At 38.0% G+C, this 16,327-nt stretch overlaps 1 protein-coding gene across 4 annotated transcripts in view; it reads right to left on the bottom strand.

The window, feature by feature from the left end:
• The window catches only part of gria3b (glutamate receptor, ionotropic, AMPA 3b), a 180,644-nt gene that overhangs the window by 44,670 nt on the left and 119,647 nt on the right, over positions 1-16,327 (bottom strand). For all 4 annotated transcript variants that reach the window (XM_056265210.1, XM_056265211.1, XM_056265209.1 and 1 more), the window contains exons 6-10: positions 15,371-15,532; positions 13,796-13,963; positions 10,743-10,847; positions 7,959-8,066; positions 5,458-5,664 (exon numbers count right to left, since the gene is read on the bottom strand). In XM_056265210.1, coding sequence (XP_056121185.1) covers positions 5,458-5,664; positions 7,959-8,066; positions 10,743-10,847; positions 13,796-13,963; positions 15,371-15,532 — 750 coding nt within the window. The remainder of the gene's footprint in view (positions 1-5,457; positions 5,665-7,958; positions 8,067-10,742; positions 10,848-13,795; positions 13,964-15,370; positions 15,533-16,327) is intronic.

Here is a 16,327-nt window from a genome sequence, read left to right as displayed (position 1 = left end):
ACAGCTTTTATGAATACATGATAATGTTACAGATTATCATAAACACATTTTCAGATGACTGCCTAAGTTGATTTGTGGATATGTTTGGTTTGTGTTATGTAAGTATATGTGTCATAGTTACAGATGTAAAAAAGTGCCTAGATATGCTTAGATGCTAAACATGTGTTATCATTATTGATCATTATATCTCACTACAATAGAAAATTACTTTATGAAACATTCATTTGAGTTGAAGTTGTTTTATTAGCTTACATCTAGAGATTGCAGTGATGCGTGACATGGTGAAAAATGACTTGAAATAATACTGAAAATAGGTTAAGATGAACGTTAAATGTGTGTCCCCTAAAAGCACGAGTGGCCCCTGCCTGGCCCCCAGTTACTGTGGTCTGTGGACATTTTTTTTTAATGAAAATTACCCACATTCAAGTGTTGATAAAAATGAATGCATGAAGCTAGAATAATTTTTTTTTTTTGCTTTTTTGTTCTTTCTTTTTAGGGCCCGAGCACCGATGGTGTGAGGACTCTCTTGGAATTGCTCCGTTTATGATACATTGCATTTTCAGACATTCAAAATATTCTAGGGGCCATGTAAGTTTTGTGAAAATGATAAAAATGCTGGCAACTAAAAAAAAAAAAACCCGCTGACGTGGAAAGAGTTAATGGGATATTCCAGTCTCAGGACAACAGCATTGGTGGCTTGCTGTTGGCTACCACTGACAAGTTTGTAAAAACAAGAACCACAATAACAGCAATATAAAAGATAATTTAACCACCATTTTAGACCGAAAAGTTTTTAAATTATTATTATTATTTTTTTTTTACTTCAGCGGAATGGTATGAAACTTGGTAATTTTTCTGAAAATCATTAGAAAAGGATAGTCTTAAGATGGTCACATTTTTGATTTTCATGGCCAAAAATGACAACTGGAAAAATCCTAAAATACAGAGCGATTTTTTTGGAGTACAATCTACAAATCAGTCACTTTAGACGAAGTATTAAACAAGTAATCAGTCACTTTTAGACACATATTAATGTCTAAATATGTGTCCAATTGCAAAAGTATTTCCAATTGCAAGTAGGCCTAATTATATCTGAAAATACTCTTATAGGCTAATAGGGAACACACATCCCTATATATTTACACTACCGTTCAAAAGTTTGGGGTCGGTACGATTTTAAATACTTTTAAAAGAATTCTCTTCTGCTAACCACGGCTGCGGTTATTTGATTAAAAATACAACAAAAATCAGTTATAGTATTAAATATTATTCCAGTGTAAATCAGCTGTTTTCTGTGTGAATATATAGTAAAGTGTAATTTATTCCTGTGATCAAAGCTGAATTTTCAGCATCACCAGTGTCAGTGTCTTCAGTGTCAAATGATCCTTCACAAATCAGTATAATATGAGGATTTGATGCTCAAGAAACATTTATTATTATTATTATCAATGTTGAAACAGTTGTTGGTCTGTCAGTTGTACAGTTTTTTTTTTTTTTTTTTAGGATTCTTTGATGAATATGAAGTTCAAAAGAACAGCATTTGTTTGAAATAGAATCTTTTGTAACATTATAAATGTCTTTACTGTCCTTGATAAATAAAAGTATTGATTTCTTTCCTCCAAAAAATAAAAATAAAATTCTCACTGACCCCAAACTTTTGAACGGTAGTGTATATAGAGGGCTATACAGGCATCTAGTGCTATCTACACCATGGTATTACATAGGATTTTCTTTATTTCTCCCACCAGACGGCACCAATCTGCCTTCCGTGAATTGGATTTTAATTTTTTTTTACAATCACTTTGTTACTATTTTCAGAACCTTGATGTCATTTTTCACAACTCTAGACACAAAAAAACTCCCAACCAATGCACATTTTTCAAAACTAACCCTTTTCTCAATTGCTTGGATACAATACACATAAAACTTAGATCATTTGTTCATTCAACAAAAATCACCTGTTCAATATGACACAACTTAACATCACAGTACTACTTTTTCAAAAGGCAATTCACACATTACATTTCAAATGAGTGTCTATTCATTTCCTTACAATGATCTAACTATCAATTGATACAACTGCTCAAAATGATAAGTAACTGTTGCATTACTGAATGGAAACACACTCTTCCATGTTTACAGTAAATCATGAAAGTTTCAAGAGAACGAGATGCATTGTCACCAATTAGCGTGGAACATGAACCAATTAGACTACAATATCCATGGATGTAGCCTACAGTAATATTTTATATTTTTGCTTTGATTCCAATAAACCTATGTTGTGATTGTACTGTGTTTTGCATCAATATATTACAAACTGTGTTCAATGAGTCTGTATTGTCTCTACGACTGCAGTGCTTTTACAGAGATGTATTTACTGTACATGTAGTGCCATGATGAAACCTGTATCACTTATTTTGTTCTACAATATTTAATGATTGTACGAACAATGACACAGTGAAACTATCGGTTGCTTGTGTGTGGGTGATCTATATTTATGTTTTTAATGGTATTTCACAGTAAATTAGTTTTTTGAACCAATGATTGTGCAAGTGCAAGATTTCTTTAAAGATGTGAATGCACAATGCAATGTTTTGAACATTAGACAGCCAAGTGATAACCGTTTTGAGTTTTGTGTCTAGAGTTTTGAAAAATGACATCAAGGTTCTGAAAATAGTAGCAAAGTGATTGTAAAAAACTGTTTGAGAATAATACTAACATGAAATATGTTTTTTCTAATTTTTGTATTATTTTATATAGAAATAAATGGTGCATAATTGAGAGGTGAATTTGAATTGTCTAGCACCATGATTTATACACAGAAATATTATTTTTGGTTAAAACAATTTTATCAGTTTGTGGGGTACAATGAATTTTCCTTTTTAATTAATTAAAAAAAATAAGCTAATGTAAAACAATTATCCATCATTTTGTGACGGCCTAATTTCATTGAGTGCAATCCACTTACATTTGTAAATTGATCTATATTTTGGGGGGAATACATGAATATTTTTTTGCCATTAACTGAAACTGGGATTTTTGAGCAAGATGACACTAATGTCAAAATATATAACCGTTTAATATAATAATATAGCAGCATTGATTTTTCTTTTGTCATTTAATAGAATATATTTTCACCTTTATGCTGAAGTGTGGAGCTTTTGCTCAAGTTTAGAGTGGGTACAACATGAATAAGTTATTTGTAGCTTTACTCAATAAATCACTATTTAGCATTTAGCATGCCAAACTGATGTACATGATTAAATCATGCGTAGACATATAACAGTCTGGTAATTCCAGTTGGTGGAGTTTGCTGTATCTTTGCACGTATCATGCCAAGGTTTCTGTGTTTATATAATCATCACATGATTTTGGACAAATTGGATGTTACGGCACTACTTTCAAAACAGGGATTAGTGCACTAAAGCACCATTTTTTTGTTTTCACAAACTGAGAGACAGGACAGATTCAATAGTTTTCTATGGGTAATCAGATGTTGTCCACACTGTGTTGAACCGGGAACATTATATCGACATTCGGATGAATCAATCATATCTGCCACAGAACATTACATCTAGAGCTCGAAAGGCGGACATTTTGTGTTTTCTTAGGACTTGGTGTTTGGAAGGAAACCAGGAAAAGGACTTTCACTGTCTCAGAGAAGCACATGCGAGGCATAACAGAACAGGCTTTTGACCGTGTGGCGCAGAAGTGACAGCTGAGCGTTCACTTGACTAGATAGCGAGAGTCTTGCTAATTCCTGCGACCCCTACGCTGCTGTATCGGCCTCAGACAGAGCGTGATCAGATCAAGCAGGATCCCTTCTCATGCTTCACATAATGTTGCTGTGGGAGCTGCAGATATGAGGCACAGCCACTGTCCACTTCCCATAATCCTCAGAGGCACTCTAGCATGAGCATATAATAAAAAGGCAGTGAAAGATTTGATCTCACATGTGTCCTCAGCCAGGAGGACATTAGTTATGCAATCAGGAAGTATAAGGTCACGGAAACTCTGCAGGTGAACGCTGGTTATAAAACGCCTCTACAAATATTAATATCCTTTTATCTTGTGGTTGTAGTGAATGGAGCTCCGGTGTACTGTCTCAATAAATCATATAATCATTTGCATATAAATAGCTAATTAAGAGTCTACCAGAAGTGATTTATCAGCGAGGAAGAAAAATGCCTCAAAACTCTCAACGTCTACCGCACGCTAGATAAATAATCGCATGTGGTCTTTCTAGCTTTGAAATTAGCTATGTATTTGCTACAAACTTGCACAGGTAAATCCAATTGATATTAAAAGCAGAGCTGTTGATTAAACATGAAAGAAAAATAAAGAGATGAAATAACACTTCCATGTCAACTAATCCACTTATTTCATTTAGAAGAATCCCAGAGGATTCATTTACTTTTTTTATCTGCTTATGGCAAGTAACGGACAACAAATCCACGAACGCTGTAGAAACAACATTTGCCTTATAAAAGCACAGAGCTGTCAATACTGTCTGGAAACTTTGAGTCAAGAGATGACAGGAGTGGATCATATGATTATAATTTGATTAGATGATTATAGTATCAATCAGTGTTGGGGAAGTTATTTTGAAAGTGTAGCTTCCCGAGCTGCTCATAATCTAAAGCGGTTAAACTACAGTCAAGCTATACGCTTTTGAAAAAGTCATTCGCTACACTACAAGCTATTAAGAAAAAGCTTAGCATTGATGACTATATATAGAAAGGCCATTCTGTGAGATAACCTTTGAAAGACTTGCAAAATCAGATACAATTTTTGTCAAAAGGTCAAACGTGGCTGAGAAACGTCGGTCCTGACTATCTGAGCTGAAAGCCGGCCACTATTATGCTCGACGGTTCCCTGGTGCTGATATTTTTTCGTTTTATCTCCACATGCAAATTTTTTTTTTTTTTTTTTTTGAGAATAATTTGAGTATAATTTCCAACGTTTGCACATCAAAACCAGGCAATCTCTCTGGCTGATGGTAAGGAAATTGAACAGATGAGGTAGCCTAACCCTCATGCATTTTGTATATGGTCTTCATTCTTGAATGTCGGCTCGGGGAATTGGAAGTGATTTCTCTGGGTTTTCCTCCATTTATAGCAGGGGAGCGCTTTGACAAATGCAAAAATGGCGCGCTGCCTGGACGCACTGTGAAAAGTGCCTTTGAGATCCAACGGCATAGAGAGGAAAGCAAAGCAGTGCATGCTGGGAAGGAGCATGTTTAAGACACAATGTCGCCACCCGCACTGTCTGGCTGCAGTTATAGTTGAATGACACCCAGGCATTTCCAGTCAGTTTCCCCACGCTCTTTCCCATGAACGGAAGACAAAAAGGCAATTCCCTTCTTCCAACGCCTTATTTGACAGCAATTTCTCTATATCATTTATGCAATGTTCATGAATACAAGAGACAAGGAAAGGTGCGAGATCCACTACTCACCCCATAGACTAGTTCACCCACCATCCCGTTCCAAGTCTTGGTCTCAGGGTCACGGGCGCCGTACTTTCCGTCCATGACTATGGACAGTCTGTACTTAATCCCAACATGTTTGGCAATCTCAGAAGCTAAATCGACACAGTAGCCCTCATACTTGTCATTGCCTTCCAGATGCATGTGGTTTTTCTTGTACATCACATATGGTGCTTCCTGTTAACCAAACACACACTCATTTATTACCATCTTTGCTTATTGCTTTCATTGTCTGGTGTCACAGGCACCAGAGCCCACCAACAGCTTATCAGTCACAGGCATGCAGGCATGCTGGGATATTCATACCCACCCATTCTCTCACACACATAATCCACCAAACTGGAACACACACAAGAGGAACGACAGAAGCAGCAGACAGGGAATTGCGGGACATTGATCCACATGTGGCCGTAGTCAGAAAGCTAATCGCCCAGCTCCTTCTAAGGCCCTCTTTACACCTGATATTAACCTCTGTCTCAGGTGATCCAATCACGAGTGGTCAACTGAGACGAATTGTTGTCTACACCTGGCGTAGAGTCTGAGAGTTAAAGTCTGGATCTTGCACTCTTGGTCTTGAGATCTCAAGAAATGACATACATTCTGCCTGGTCATGATCTGGGACTCTAGGAGTTCCAGCATTATCATTATAGGTAACAATTATATAACTCTTAAGTTGGCACGGTATCTTTTAAAGTAGCTACAGAAAAGTTGCAAGAAATCACAGTGTTAGAAATTCACCCTTTTTTTCTGTTTTGGTTCATTGACAATTGGCAGCCTGGTTCTTAGATGGCTGGGCCTTGGTTTGGGTTTGTGCTTTGAGAGGTTTAGTTTTGATCTTGGTCTTGGGCTCAAAACCTTTGAAATGGATGATATCAGGTGTAAACGAGGTCTGAGACCACGAAGAGCATTGGAGACAAATAAAAGTAGGTTCGATTCTGCTTCTCTCTTTCACACACACACACACACATGGCCGTGGTGCAATATCCCAAGGGTCTGAGATGCATTGGCATAAGTTGAGGGTGACAGGTGAGGTAGGTGAGGTAGGTGAGGTAGGCAAGAACGTATGAAGTGAAAAGGAATCCGATTCATGAAGTAAATGGCAGTGACTGCAGAGGAATCATAGTGTTGATTCTGTTCAAGCACGTTGCACCTATATGCGCCAGAAGCCTTTATCATTCCAACAGAAAGAACATTGAACATAGCCCTGCTAAAAAGACCAGCTTACGCCAGCATGAATTTCAGGCTGGTTTATGCCAGGTATTGCTGTTTCGTTCTAGCTGGTGGACCAGCACAGGTCGACTAGCATGGTCATTCTGGTGATGCTGGCTGACGAACTGGTTTAGCTATTTACACCAGCACACCAGCATGTCATGCTGGGGCCCAGCATCCAAAAACACAATATAATATGGTCTTTTCAGTAGGGAAGCAAAAAACAAAGCCGTCGTTAGAATCCAAACTCAAAAGCACTTTGTCGACATACAGAATTGAACAAAGAAAATTGTGCAAGCTGGTTTTATCCTCTCTTTCGCCCCCATTTCAAACACTGCGGCAGCGGCTTGCTTTTTTAAGCACATCATTATTACCAAACAATATGGCTTCTCGCAGAGAGAACGCATCCCATTAGAGTCAGAGACAATTAGGGTACCAGTGGGTTAGCGATGGTTTGTTTGTTCTGTGCTGAATGTATCCTCTCACCTCATCTTTTGTGCGATTGTTTTCCTCCTGAATCCCACTGATGGAATAACCGACAGCTGCTGGTTTAATTGCTCACATCCAAGTCATTTGAAAGATTGACCTTGGTTTTTGGTGAAACAAAACAATTACAAGCGATTGCTGTTTTACATGGGATGATGTTGTGAGCATTGATTTGAATTCCTCAGAGATGTGTATTCGCCTCGCCAATTGGAGGCTGATGCTAAAGCTAACGTTGTTAACAGCGGGAGATGAAGTGATACGTCAGCACTGAGCAGTCCTCCGGTCAATGTAAAGTGGATCTGTGCAAAGGCCTCATTCATGGCCTTGCTCAAATACGCTTGTACTTTGCCAGAGGCAAACCATCGAACCCTTCTTTGGTGCGGTAAGCGTTAGCTTGCTGTTCTAGCTCATGTGTCATTGACCATTTACTTGATGAGTGGAAACAAGTCTTACCTACATATGCATTGAATGTCTACTTTGATGATGTCAATGTAAAACCATCATACCTAATGCCGTTATTGTGATGTCACTGCTACGACAGGCCACTGATATATGGAAAATCAAAATGCTTTGACACCCACACGAATACAGTTGAAACACTCATGCGCCGCTTTTCCTTGCGTTCGACTGTTTCAACGTGTAATGAGTGGATGGAAAGCAACACAAAAGAAATGTACTTCTACCCGCCCAGGACAGAATGTATCAATCTAGGAGTCAACACCATGACCCTGATGGGCAGAATATGCGACACGTTTAAAACGTCATGGAGCGTGTACCATAATAGTAGTGACCACAATTGTTCGGTTTTCCACTGAGGAGGAATCGTTGGTGAACTGCTGATCCATTATATTAACAAAGCGTTCAAACTCGTTCCAGTATCCGATCTGCAAAGGGAAAACGTTCATGTTATTATCAAACAACAGATATTTTTACTGCACCAATGCTAACTAGCAACCCCCCCACCCCCAGCCCCAGCCCTTCTGCTCGGCTAAGGAGCTGTTGTGGATGTGTGCTCTCATAAGATTGTGCTCATTAAAAAAGTATTAGGTCTCTGTGCTGCTGTGGTTATTGCCTGGAGTCAAACAAAAAAGGCAAATTCTTGGCTGACATTTGTTAAATGGGAAAAAAAAAATTGATGGTGGAATTTCCAGGGATGCAGAAGCTGGAAGTTACTCTTGGATGTAATTCTCTTTAGCTAAAACTCAACTGGGTTTTGCTTAGCGCATTCTGTTATCAAAAGGTGCAGTGCGTTTTCTCTTTGTTATATGCTTGAGTTGTTTAGTGGTTGAGTGGCATGTGTCAGAACCGTTAGCATAGCACTAGCCACTAGGGCATCACTGAGGTGACACTGCACAGGGGTCCAACACAGTGTTGTACATCACTTCTGACAGTCACTGTCAATGTACGTCTCCTTACCGACCATGACCCCATCTAACCTTAGGCTAAACTACTCTTTTTCACTGAGATTGTTCCTGTGTTTTATAAAGGGCTGTTGCTATTAGCTCACAGGAAAGCTAATGAATACTGGTTATGTTGATTCAAGCTGCAGTAGGTCATTGGTTTAGTAAACTATTTTGTTTGTGAATAGTGGCCTTAAAGGAATAGTTCTCCCAAACATTTTAAATTACCCCATAATTTACTCCCCCTCAAGCCATCCTAGGTGTATATGACTTTCTTCTTTCAGCCAAACACAATCAGAGTTATATTAAATAATATCTTGGCTCTTCCAAGCTTTGTAATGGCTTAGCTGCCAACAATTCACCATAAACCTCTTATTTACATTGTGTCAAGTGTTGTCAAAAGTACCGACTTCGGTACCATGTCTGTACTGAAATGTAAAAAATGTGACGATACCAGCATTCCCCCACAGTATTTTGAGCGCTGTTGAATGCATTCTTTAACGCATCTGATTGGCCATTGTGTTCACGCGCTCAAAATATATGTCTGTGATTGGCAATTGTGTTAACTCACTCAAAATATATGTCTCTGATTGGCTACAATGATCAATGCTTCAAAAACATGTTGTCTTCATCGAGTGCTTACATAGATACACACGGGAGCGTTTGAAAGCAGGCGTCTATCAGTGGATATATTAGGGACCCACATGCTTTCAAACGCTCCTATGTGTATCTGTGTTTTTAAAGCGTTGGTCATTGTAGCCGACTTGGTACCGAAGTCAGTACTTTTGACAACACTAATTGTGTCTACACTTTGTTTGTAAATGAGAGGTTTCAAAGGCCAGCATAACTCAGCGCTGAATAAAAGTCACGTTGAGTGGATTCTGACTAACTTAAAAACCTCTGATTGGTCATTGCGTTTAAGAGATCAACAACTATGTCTGTGAGTGGTTACATTGCTCACCGCTGCAAAAACACATTGTAAATAGATACGTTTGACATTCTTCAGAGCACTAACACAAATATGCACTGAGGGTGCTTTTGATTGTGTTTGAGCGTGTTTGACCCGTAGAACCGGGCCTGGATGGATGGATGCGCTTTTTGGAGCTTCAAAAACTCAGGTGCTATTCAATGCCCATATATATTATTTAATATAACTCTGATTGTGTTCGGCTGAAAGAAGAAATCATATACACCTAGGATGGCTTGAGGGTGAGTAAATTATGGAAAATTATCATTTTTGGGTTATCACTTTAAATACCCCCATGCAGTGGTGTGATGAACTGTTTTTGTATTTCTTGTTGAAACTGGAAGTTAGGACATATTGGAGGGCTTGTCCAAGCAACTTCTTTTGCAACCAGTTAAGGCAAGACACCACAGGCAAGAAGTAGCACTTTCATGCACCAAATTTATATTCTGAAGGTTTTTACAGAGGGATTTGTTCTTGATTCATATAACATTTTATTCCTAACACATGGTGAAAATGTTTTTGATTTATGGAGTTATAAAAAGAGATATCCAAAATCACATCAGTAAAAAAAGTTAACTCTAATATGTAAACAAAATGAAACAAAAATTTTGAGATTGCTTTATCTAATGTTCAGGTTTTTGTTCTGGAAATGTATGCATATTAGAGCATTATTTTTGTATGAGATAATTTGCATATCAAAACCTATATTTTCTGAAAACTTTTTATACAGAATGTAAATGTCTTAATGTACTGTGATGTACAGTATAAACTGGGGAAGTATGGTGAAATCAATTTACATGTGGTGTCTAGCCTTAATGGTTGTGAAAATCAAATCAAACATGAGTGTCAAGTTCAACATGCTATTTCTAGTTAGTTAGTAGCAGTGGAGTGCTAGTCATTAATATTTTTGGTCTATTTTCTCTGACTTTATTTCTATATATCTGTCAAAAGTTTACTAGGATATATAACCTCAAACCTAAGAAACAGAAGCCATTTTGGTAATGAATCTGTTTCCCTTCCTAGATAAGACAGCTGTTGTTGTGTGCAGCTTTTTCCCCTTTACAACTATAACGCTATTTATCATAAAACATCAATTCGAGTGAATAGAAGTCTTGAAATGGACCATGATTTGAGTTCTTGCACTGATCTCAGTGAGCTTACACAGCAAATGGACAGATTTACTGCTGACTTACCTTTCTTGGTCCCCCTATTTTCATTTCATAAACATCAATAGTATAGTTTGATCTGCGACCAAAGCTGTCAAACTGGATATTGCCGGTCATCCCTGGCACCTGGACCTGCCAACAACAACAACAACAACAATAGGGTCATTCCTACAGTTTGGAGGATTTAATGTCCCCAAGAAACAATACTGCATATTTTACATAAAATGTAAACTTTCACGCCACATGTTTTTTTTATGTATAGATGTACCCCAATTAACACAACAAATTCCTAATTAGTACACACTGTAAGAATACAAATATTAATTGAATCACTCAAAATTCCATGTTTTCTCAGCTTCAAGTTAAAATCATGGTTACATATATATTTATAAATGAGCAATTTTGAGTATTAGTATATACACATTTGCGTATTCTCTTTGACATAAATTTTTTTGTGATACCTGTTTTTTTTTAAATGTGTAAAACCATTAAATTTGTTTATTTCCTTCCAACTCCAGTCCACCTTGTTACATTGGTGCTATTTGCCCTAAATCACATTTGCAGAAGTGACAGAATGTCCTTGGAGGGAAAACAACTCCAAATGTTCATGCCCTTCACTCGCTAACTTCCCTCGTCTCATGGACTCGAATGTGTGTCATTGCTTACGTTGCACGAGTGCCCACTACTGGCAGAACTCGTGAATGAGGTTTAAATGAGACGTACAAAGCCCTTGATCACAAATTTGAGCTGGTTCATTATTTAAATCCCTTTTTTACTTATGAAGTTGTTTTATGCACCGTTCTATAAGCATATAAGTTGTTGGAGAAAATATATCAAATCCTATAGGTACTGTATGAGCTTGGAGAAATATAAAATTACACAAACAAAAAAAATATCAATAGTATAAACTTTGACTATGAAAGCTACAAGTATTATGTGATTAAATCTCAAAATAATTAACATATCATACACTATTGGCTGGATCCCAAATGGCACACTCCGGCCTTGTGGACCTTCACACTTGGGGCGCTGGCCTCGAGTCCACGCGAGAGTGTCTTTTGGGGACAGGCTTGATGACATCATGCCACCGACAGTCAAATAGCCACGAAACTCCTCCCCTCATTTATCTGATTGGGCGTGCGCAACTTCGCAATGATTCCTGGGTAAGTAACTCGTGTAGAGGGTGCGAAAGTGCGGGCTTCGCCAAAGTCCACATCGAGGGCACAAAGGCGGCGCTCGTGAGCACACTTCTGAGCGCTGCAATGCCGAATGGGACACCCCACAGACCCGTACACTTGGCGAGCACGCGCAATTTACGGCAACGAGACCGCGAGTCCACATGAAGTGTGCCATTTGGGATCTAGCCTTAGTTGAGCGCGATCTGCTGTGAAGTTAGCCTGGTAAAACCCAGACAACTTCCGGCAAATTTAGATTTGCTCTGCAAGTTAGTCTGGCAAAGAGCTCATTCAAGCCCATTTCCAATCCGTCGAAATCGAGGCACCAATCAGAAACGTTGGGGCGGGCTTTACACGATGACGACAGCGCTGGGATTTTGAAGCAGATTTTGTAGCCTACATTACAAAGATGGATGCCGCCGTCGAACATCACTCGTTCGAATCAGCTATCGCGTCTGTTTTAAGCCATTTGGACGTTTCCTTTTTGTTAAAAACCGAGCAAAGAACAACACTCGGAGATGTTTCTCCACCGCTCTGCATACGTCATCTCCTTCATCGCTCTGATTGGGTTTAGGTCTATCCGCGACGTCCGTTGGTGACGCCCCTCTGGAAATGATTTTTCTATGACGCTTTGGCAGGGCCTGGTTTTAACCAGGCTACTGTGAAGTCACAATCAAGTTGAATTGTGGGATATAGAGCAGCTTGATCAGAGTAGACTCTCTTCCTCGGTCAAAATCGAGGGGACGAGGGTCTGTCCATATAAACTCTCCTCGTCCACTTTACGAAGTGGAACGCACTTCAAAATGGCGGGAGGGATTGCTTAGGGAAGTTCGCGAGTGCTTGTCTAAAAGTGGAATGGAACGCAGCCCATGAACAAAGTAAGATTCGGTCTGTTACACTTGTTAATAGGCTTTATGCACAGCTTCACTACTTCCTGAACTTCAGCCAGCCCTTTATTTCCTGTCTGTCATTATTGGACAAACTGATTAATCCAGGTGTGCCTGATTATTGTTACTGAGGCCAGGCACACCTGGATTAATCAGTTTGTCCAATAATGACAGACAGGAAACAAAGGGCTGGCTGAAGTTCAGGAAGTAGTGAAGCTGTGGCATAAAGCCTATTGTGTTTATCCTTAGTTTCGTTTTCATGGACTTTTAGTTAGTTTTCATTAGTCACATGTGTTCCTTTGTTTGAGTTTCCCGCCACTCATCAGTTCCCATAGACACTAATCCTCATCACAGCTGTGCGTCATTTAGTTCATCACCGTGTGTATTTAAGTTCCTCGCCTTCACTCAGTGTTTGTCCGGTCTGGTTAGACTTTATGTATGTGTTACCTGTTGGATTGTTATTAAACTCTGCATTTGTAATTTTTTTACCCTGATCATCTGTCTGTCTGTCTGCACCTGCCTAACACAGTCATAATTTTACTAATTTTTAGAAGACTTATCGCGTAAAACATAACGTCTGCCCTGTTGTATCAATTTATACTGGACATGAATATTGTTGTTAATATTTAAAAAATATATATTATACACATCTATTAAAATTCTCCCTAAATGCTAGCATGTTGTTCTAGCTAATAATGGGCTTCATAAGCTTTACACATCCAACCCTGTTCAGTAAAAATGTCATGTAACAGGGTGGACGGACTCAATGTAAATGTGAAATCTGAAATATTTAGTCAGTATGTGTTTTCATGATAGAGAGTCCAAACTGTAGGAATGACCTAAAATACAGAAACCCGTAAAAGAACAATTCTGCTTTGAATCGTAAGAATGCATTTGAATGTGTCACGACTGAATCATACGGACACATGACTCTGACCATCTGAATTAAACATTGAGAGATTACTTTCGTAAAAGCTGAAAGACTCAACGAATCATGCATGAGTAAAGGAAAGTGTACCATTTTGAGAGCTCGCTCGATGTCGATTCCTTGGCTCCAGGGGACGGCAGGGTTAGCCAGGCAGTCTCCAGCACTGCCTCGGCGGGACACGTCGACCCGCTGGCGGCGTAGGTACCGGAACGCCTCCGCGATCACCAGGATAGCGTCGTAAGACAGCGCTGAAGTGTACTGTGCACAACAACCCGTAAGCTTTAACCTCACATTAACAGTTATTTGTTGGAGCGCTTTTAAATAAGCAAACACATTATCGGTAAGTAAGCACTTTGAAGAGGGTTAAAATAGGCTGCCCTCTTCCAGGTCCACATGCGTATGTTGATGTACATAATGAAGGATAATTGCGATGCATTACTGCATGTAATCATAGTTGGCAGAGGGATGTAGCTTGCACATTGTTTCTTGCTATGTAAAGAGTGTTAACCAGGTTTCTAATTACAGAGATATGTAAAATGTTTAGTTATGTGAGACTCTACAGGGTTTTGCTGCTATTGTTGTGCAACCTGTAATTACATCCCGTTTCAACCAAGAAAAGAGAACAAGCTGGCATCTGCTCATTTGCTGTGAGCTACTCTGTTGCATTGTTTTGTGTCTCTTCAAAGTGACTATAGCAAGAAATTTAGCGACTAAAATAAATGCAATATAACAAAGGTAACATCAAAGGAGACATACATTGCACATTTACATTCTCAATTCAAAATGCCTTCATTAAAATACTGTCTTGGAAAAGACTTGTCACACAAGCAAAGTGTGTGTGGCTGCATGTGCACATTTCAACGGTACGTTTTTCTTTTTTTCTTTTTGGTTGAATCAACAAAAACCTGTAAAGAATAAACGGTAACACTACTTAAAGCCATTATGCATTATAAATATATTCATAATTTATGTTATACTGCATTATATATTGTCAGAAATAATTGTAACTCATTTGCAGATTCATTGTTACTTCTGAAATTGGTTGTTTGTCATGTGTTTTAATGCATTATACTAAAGGTTTAACCAAAGGATTATAATGTATATAAACTCAATTATAACAATTATTCATGAGATCATACAATGCATTATAAGGTGCATTACAACGCATAAGAGAAAAATATTTGTACAATGCATTATTTATAAAGACTTTAAGTAAAGTGTTACAGAGTAAATGAACTTATTTTTCATAAAAATAATGTCACAATGCAAAATTTTGTAGTGGTCCCCTAAAAAAGCTTCATTTTATTTAAAGAAAATATAATCTTTCGCCTTTTGGGTGACTTTTCTTTATAACATTCAGGTGTGTTTAAACACTTCTTTGCCTGCTCACTGGTTCGATGAAAGCACAGTCATTTCTTACGCAGCCATCCATAATAAAACCTTAATTAAATGGCATTTGAGATCTATTCATCTCATGATCATTGTTTAATTAGATGTAAATTGAGCCCCAGCTTTAATAGAACCTCGGGCTGAATGTCAATATATATCGACTGTGGCAAAGACGGAAAAAATAAGCAAAACAGGCAAAGAAAGAGAAAGTCAAAGATCAGAAGAAGAAAACAATGATTTTATGTTATAAAAAAGAAAAGAAAAGTACTTTCAGACCTTCAGAGGTGTGTTTCTAGCTTCAGGAAACTCTCTTTCATCCAGACGGTCCCATCTCTGGAGAAACTGCTGTACCACTGAGTTTTCCGGATTGATGATCTGGAAGCCGCTAATGTTTGCTCCGCCGAGAAACACCTTGTCCAGACTGATGTTGGTGAAGCCCTGTTGAAAGAGATGAAGGGGGGAAAAAAAAGGAGAGTTAGGATATATATAACAAACGTCATGTTTTTGTGGAAATTGAAGGTCTTATTATGTGTATAGAGTGAATGTATGTGGTCAAATCTCTGGATTAGCAACTTGATGTTTCTGGTTCAAAACCCAAAAGGGGAAAAGCGTAATATGGCCAATCACTGGGGTTTCTTGAGTATAAACAGGTATTACATATATATCTCACTGCATATTATTATAAGAAAACCATAAAACAAGAAGTAGTGTCCCATTGTGACCCCCACATGTGCGTCAAGGTAAGTGAGTATCAGATCATTTATGACATGTCAATTATTTGCCCACAAAAACTGATATTCACGATCCAAAGTCATTACTTGAAAAAAAATTGAAATGCAGAATAATGTTTTAAAATAATTACTGAGAAGTGTAAATGCACTTGCATCTGAGGTATGTTGAAAAATATGGTAACACTTTATTTTACAGTGTCCTTGTTACATGTTACATTTACTTACAGTATATTATGGATAATTACATGCAACTAACCCTCAACCAAACCCTATAGTAAGTACATGTAGTTGCTTAATATTACTCAGTACTTAAATATATAATTACACTGTAACAATGACACCTTAAAATAAAGTGTAACCAAAAATATTTTACTTGATTATTACACCATTTTTTTTGCATCAAACATTTTGTTGACAATCAATCAATCAATAAAAAAAATAAAAAAACATTCATGCATTGCAGTGGATATTTAATAAAGTACATTTTCATTTTCTTATTTGC

The sequence above is a fragment of the Rhinichthys klamathensis genome, unplaced genomic scaffold (genome assembly GCF_029890125.1).
Source record: "Rhinichthys klamathensis goyatoka isolate OS25496 unplaced genomic scaffold, OSU_Roscu_1.1 h1tg000230l_1, whole genome shotgun sequence".
Lineage (NCBI taxonomy): Eukaryota > Metazoa > Chordata > Actinopteri > Cypriniformes > Leuciscidae > Rhinichthys > Rhinichthys klamathensis.
The sequence above is the reverse complement of the archived record's forward strand: the minus strand, read 5'-3'. Positions and strand labels throughout refer to the sequence as shown.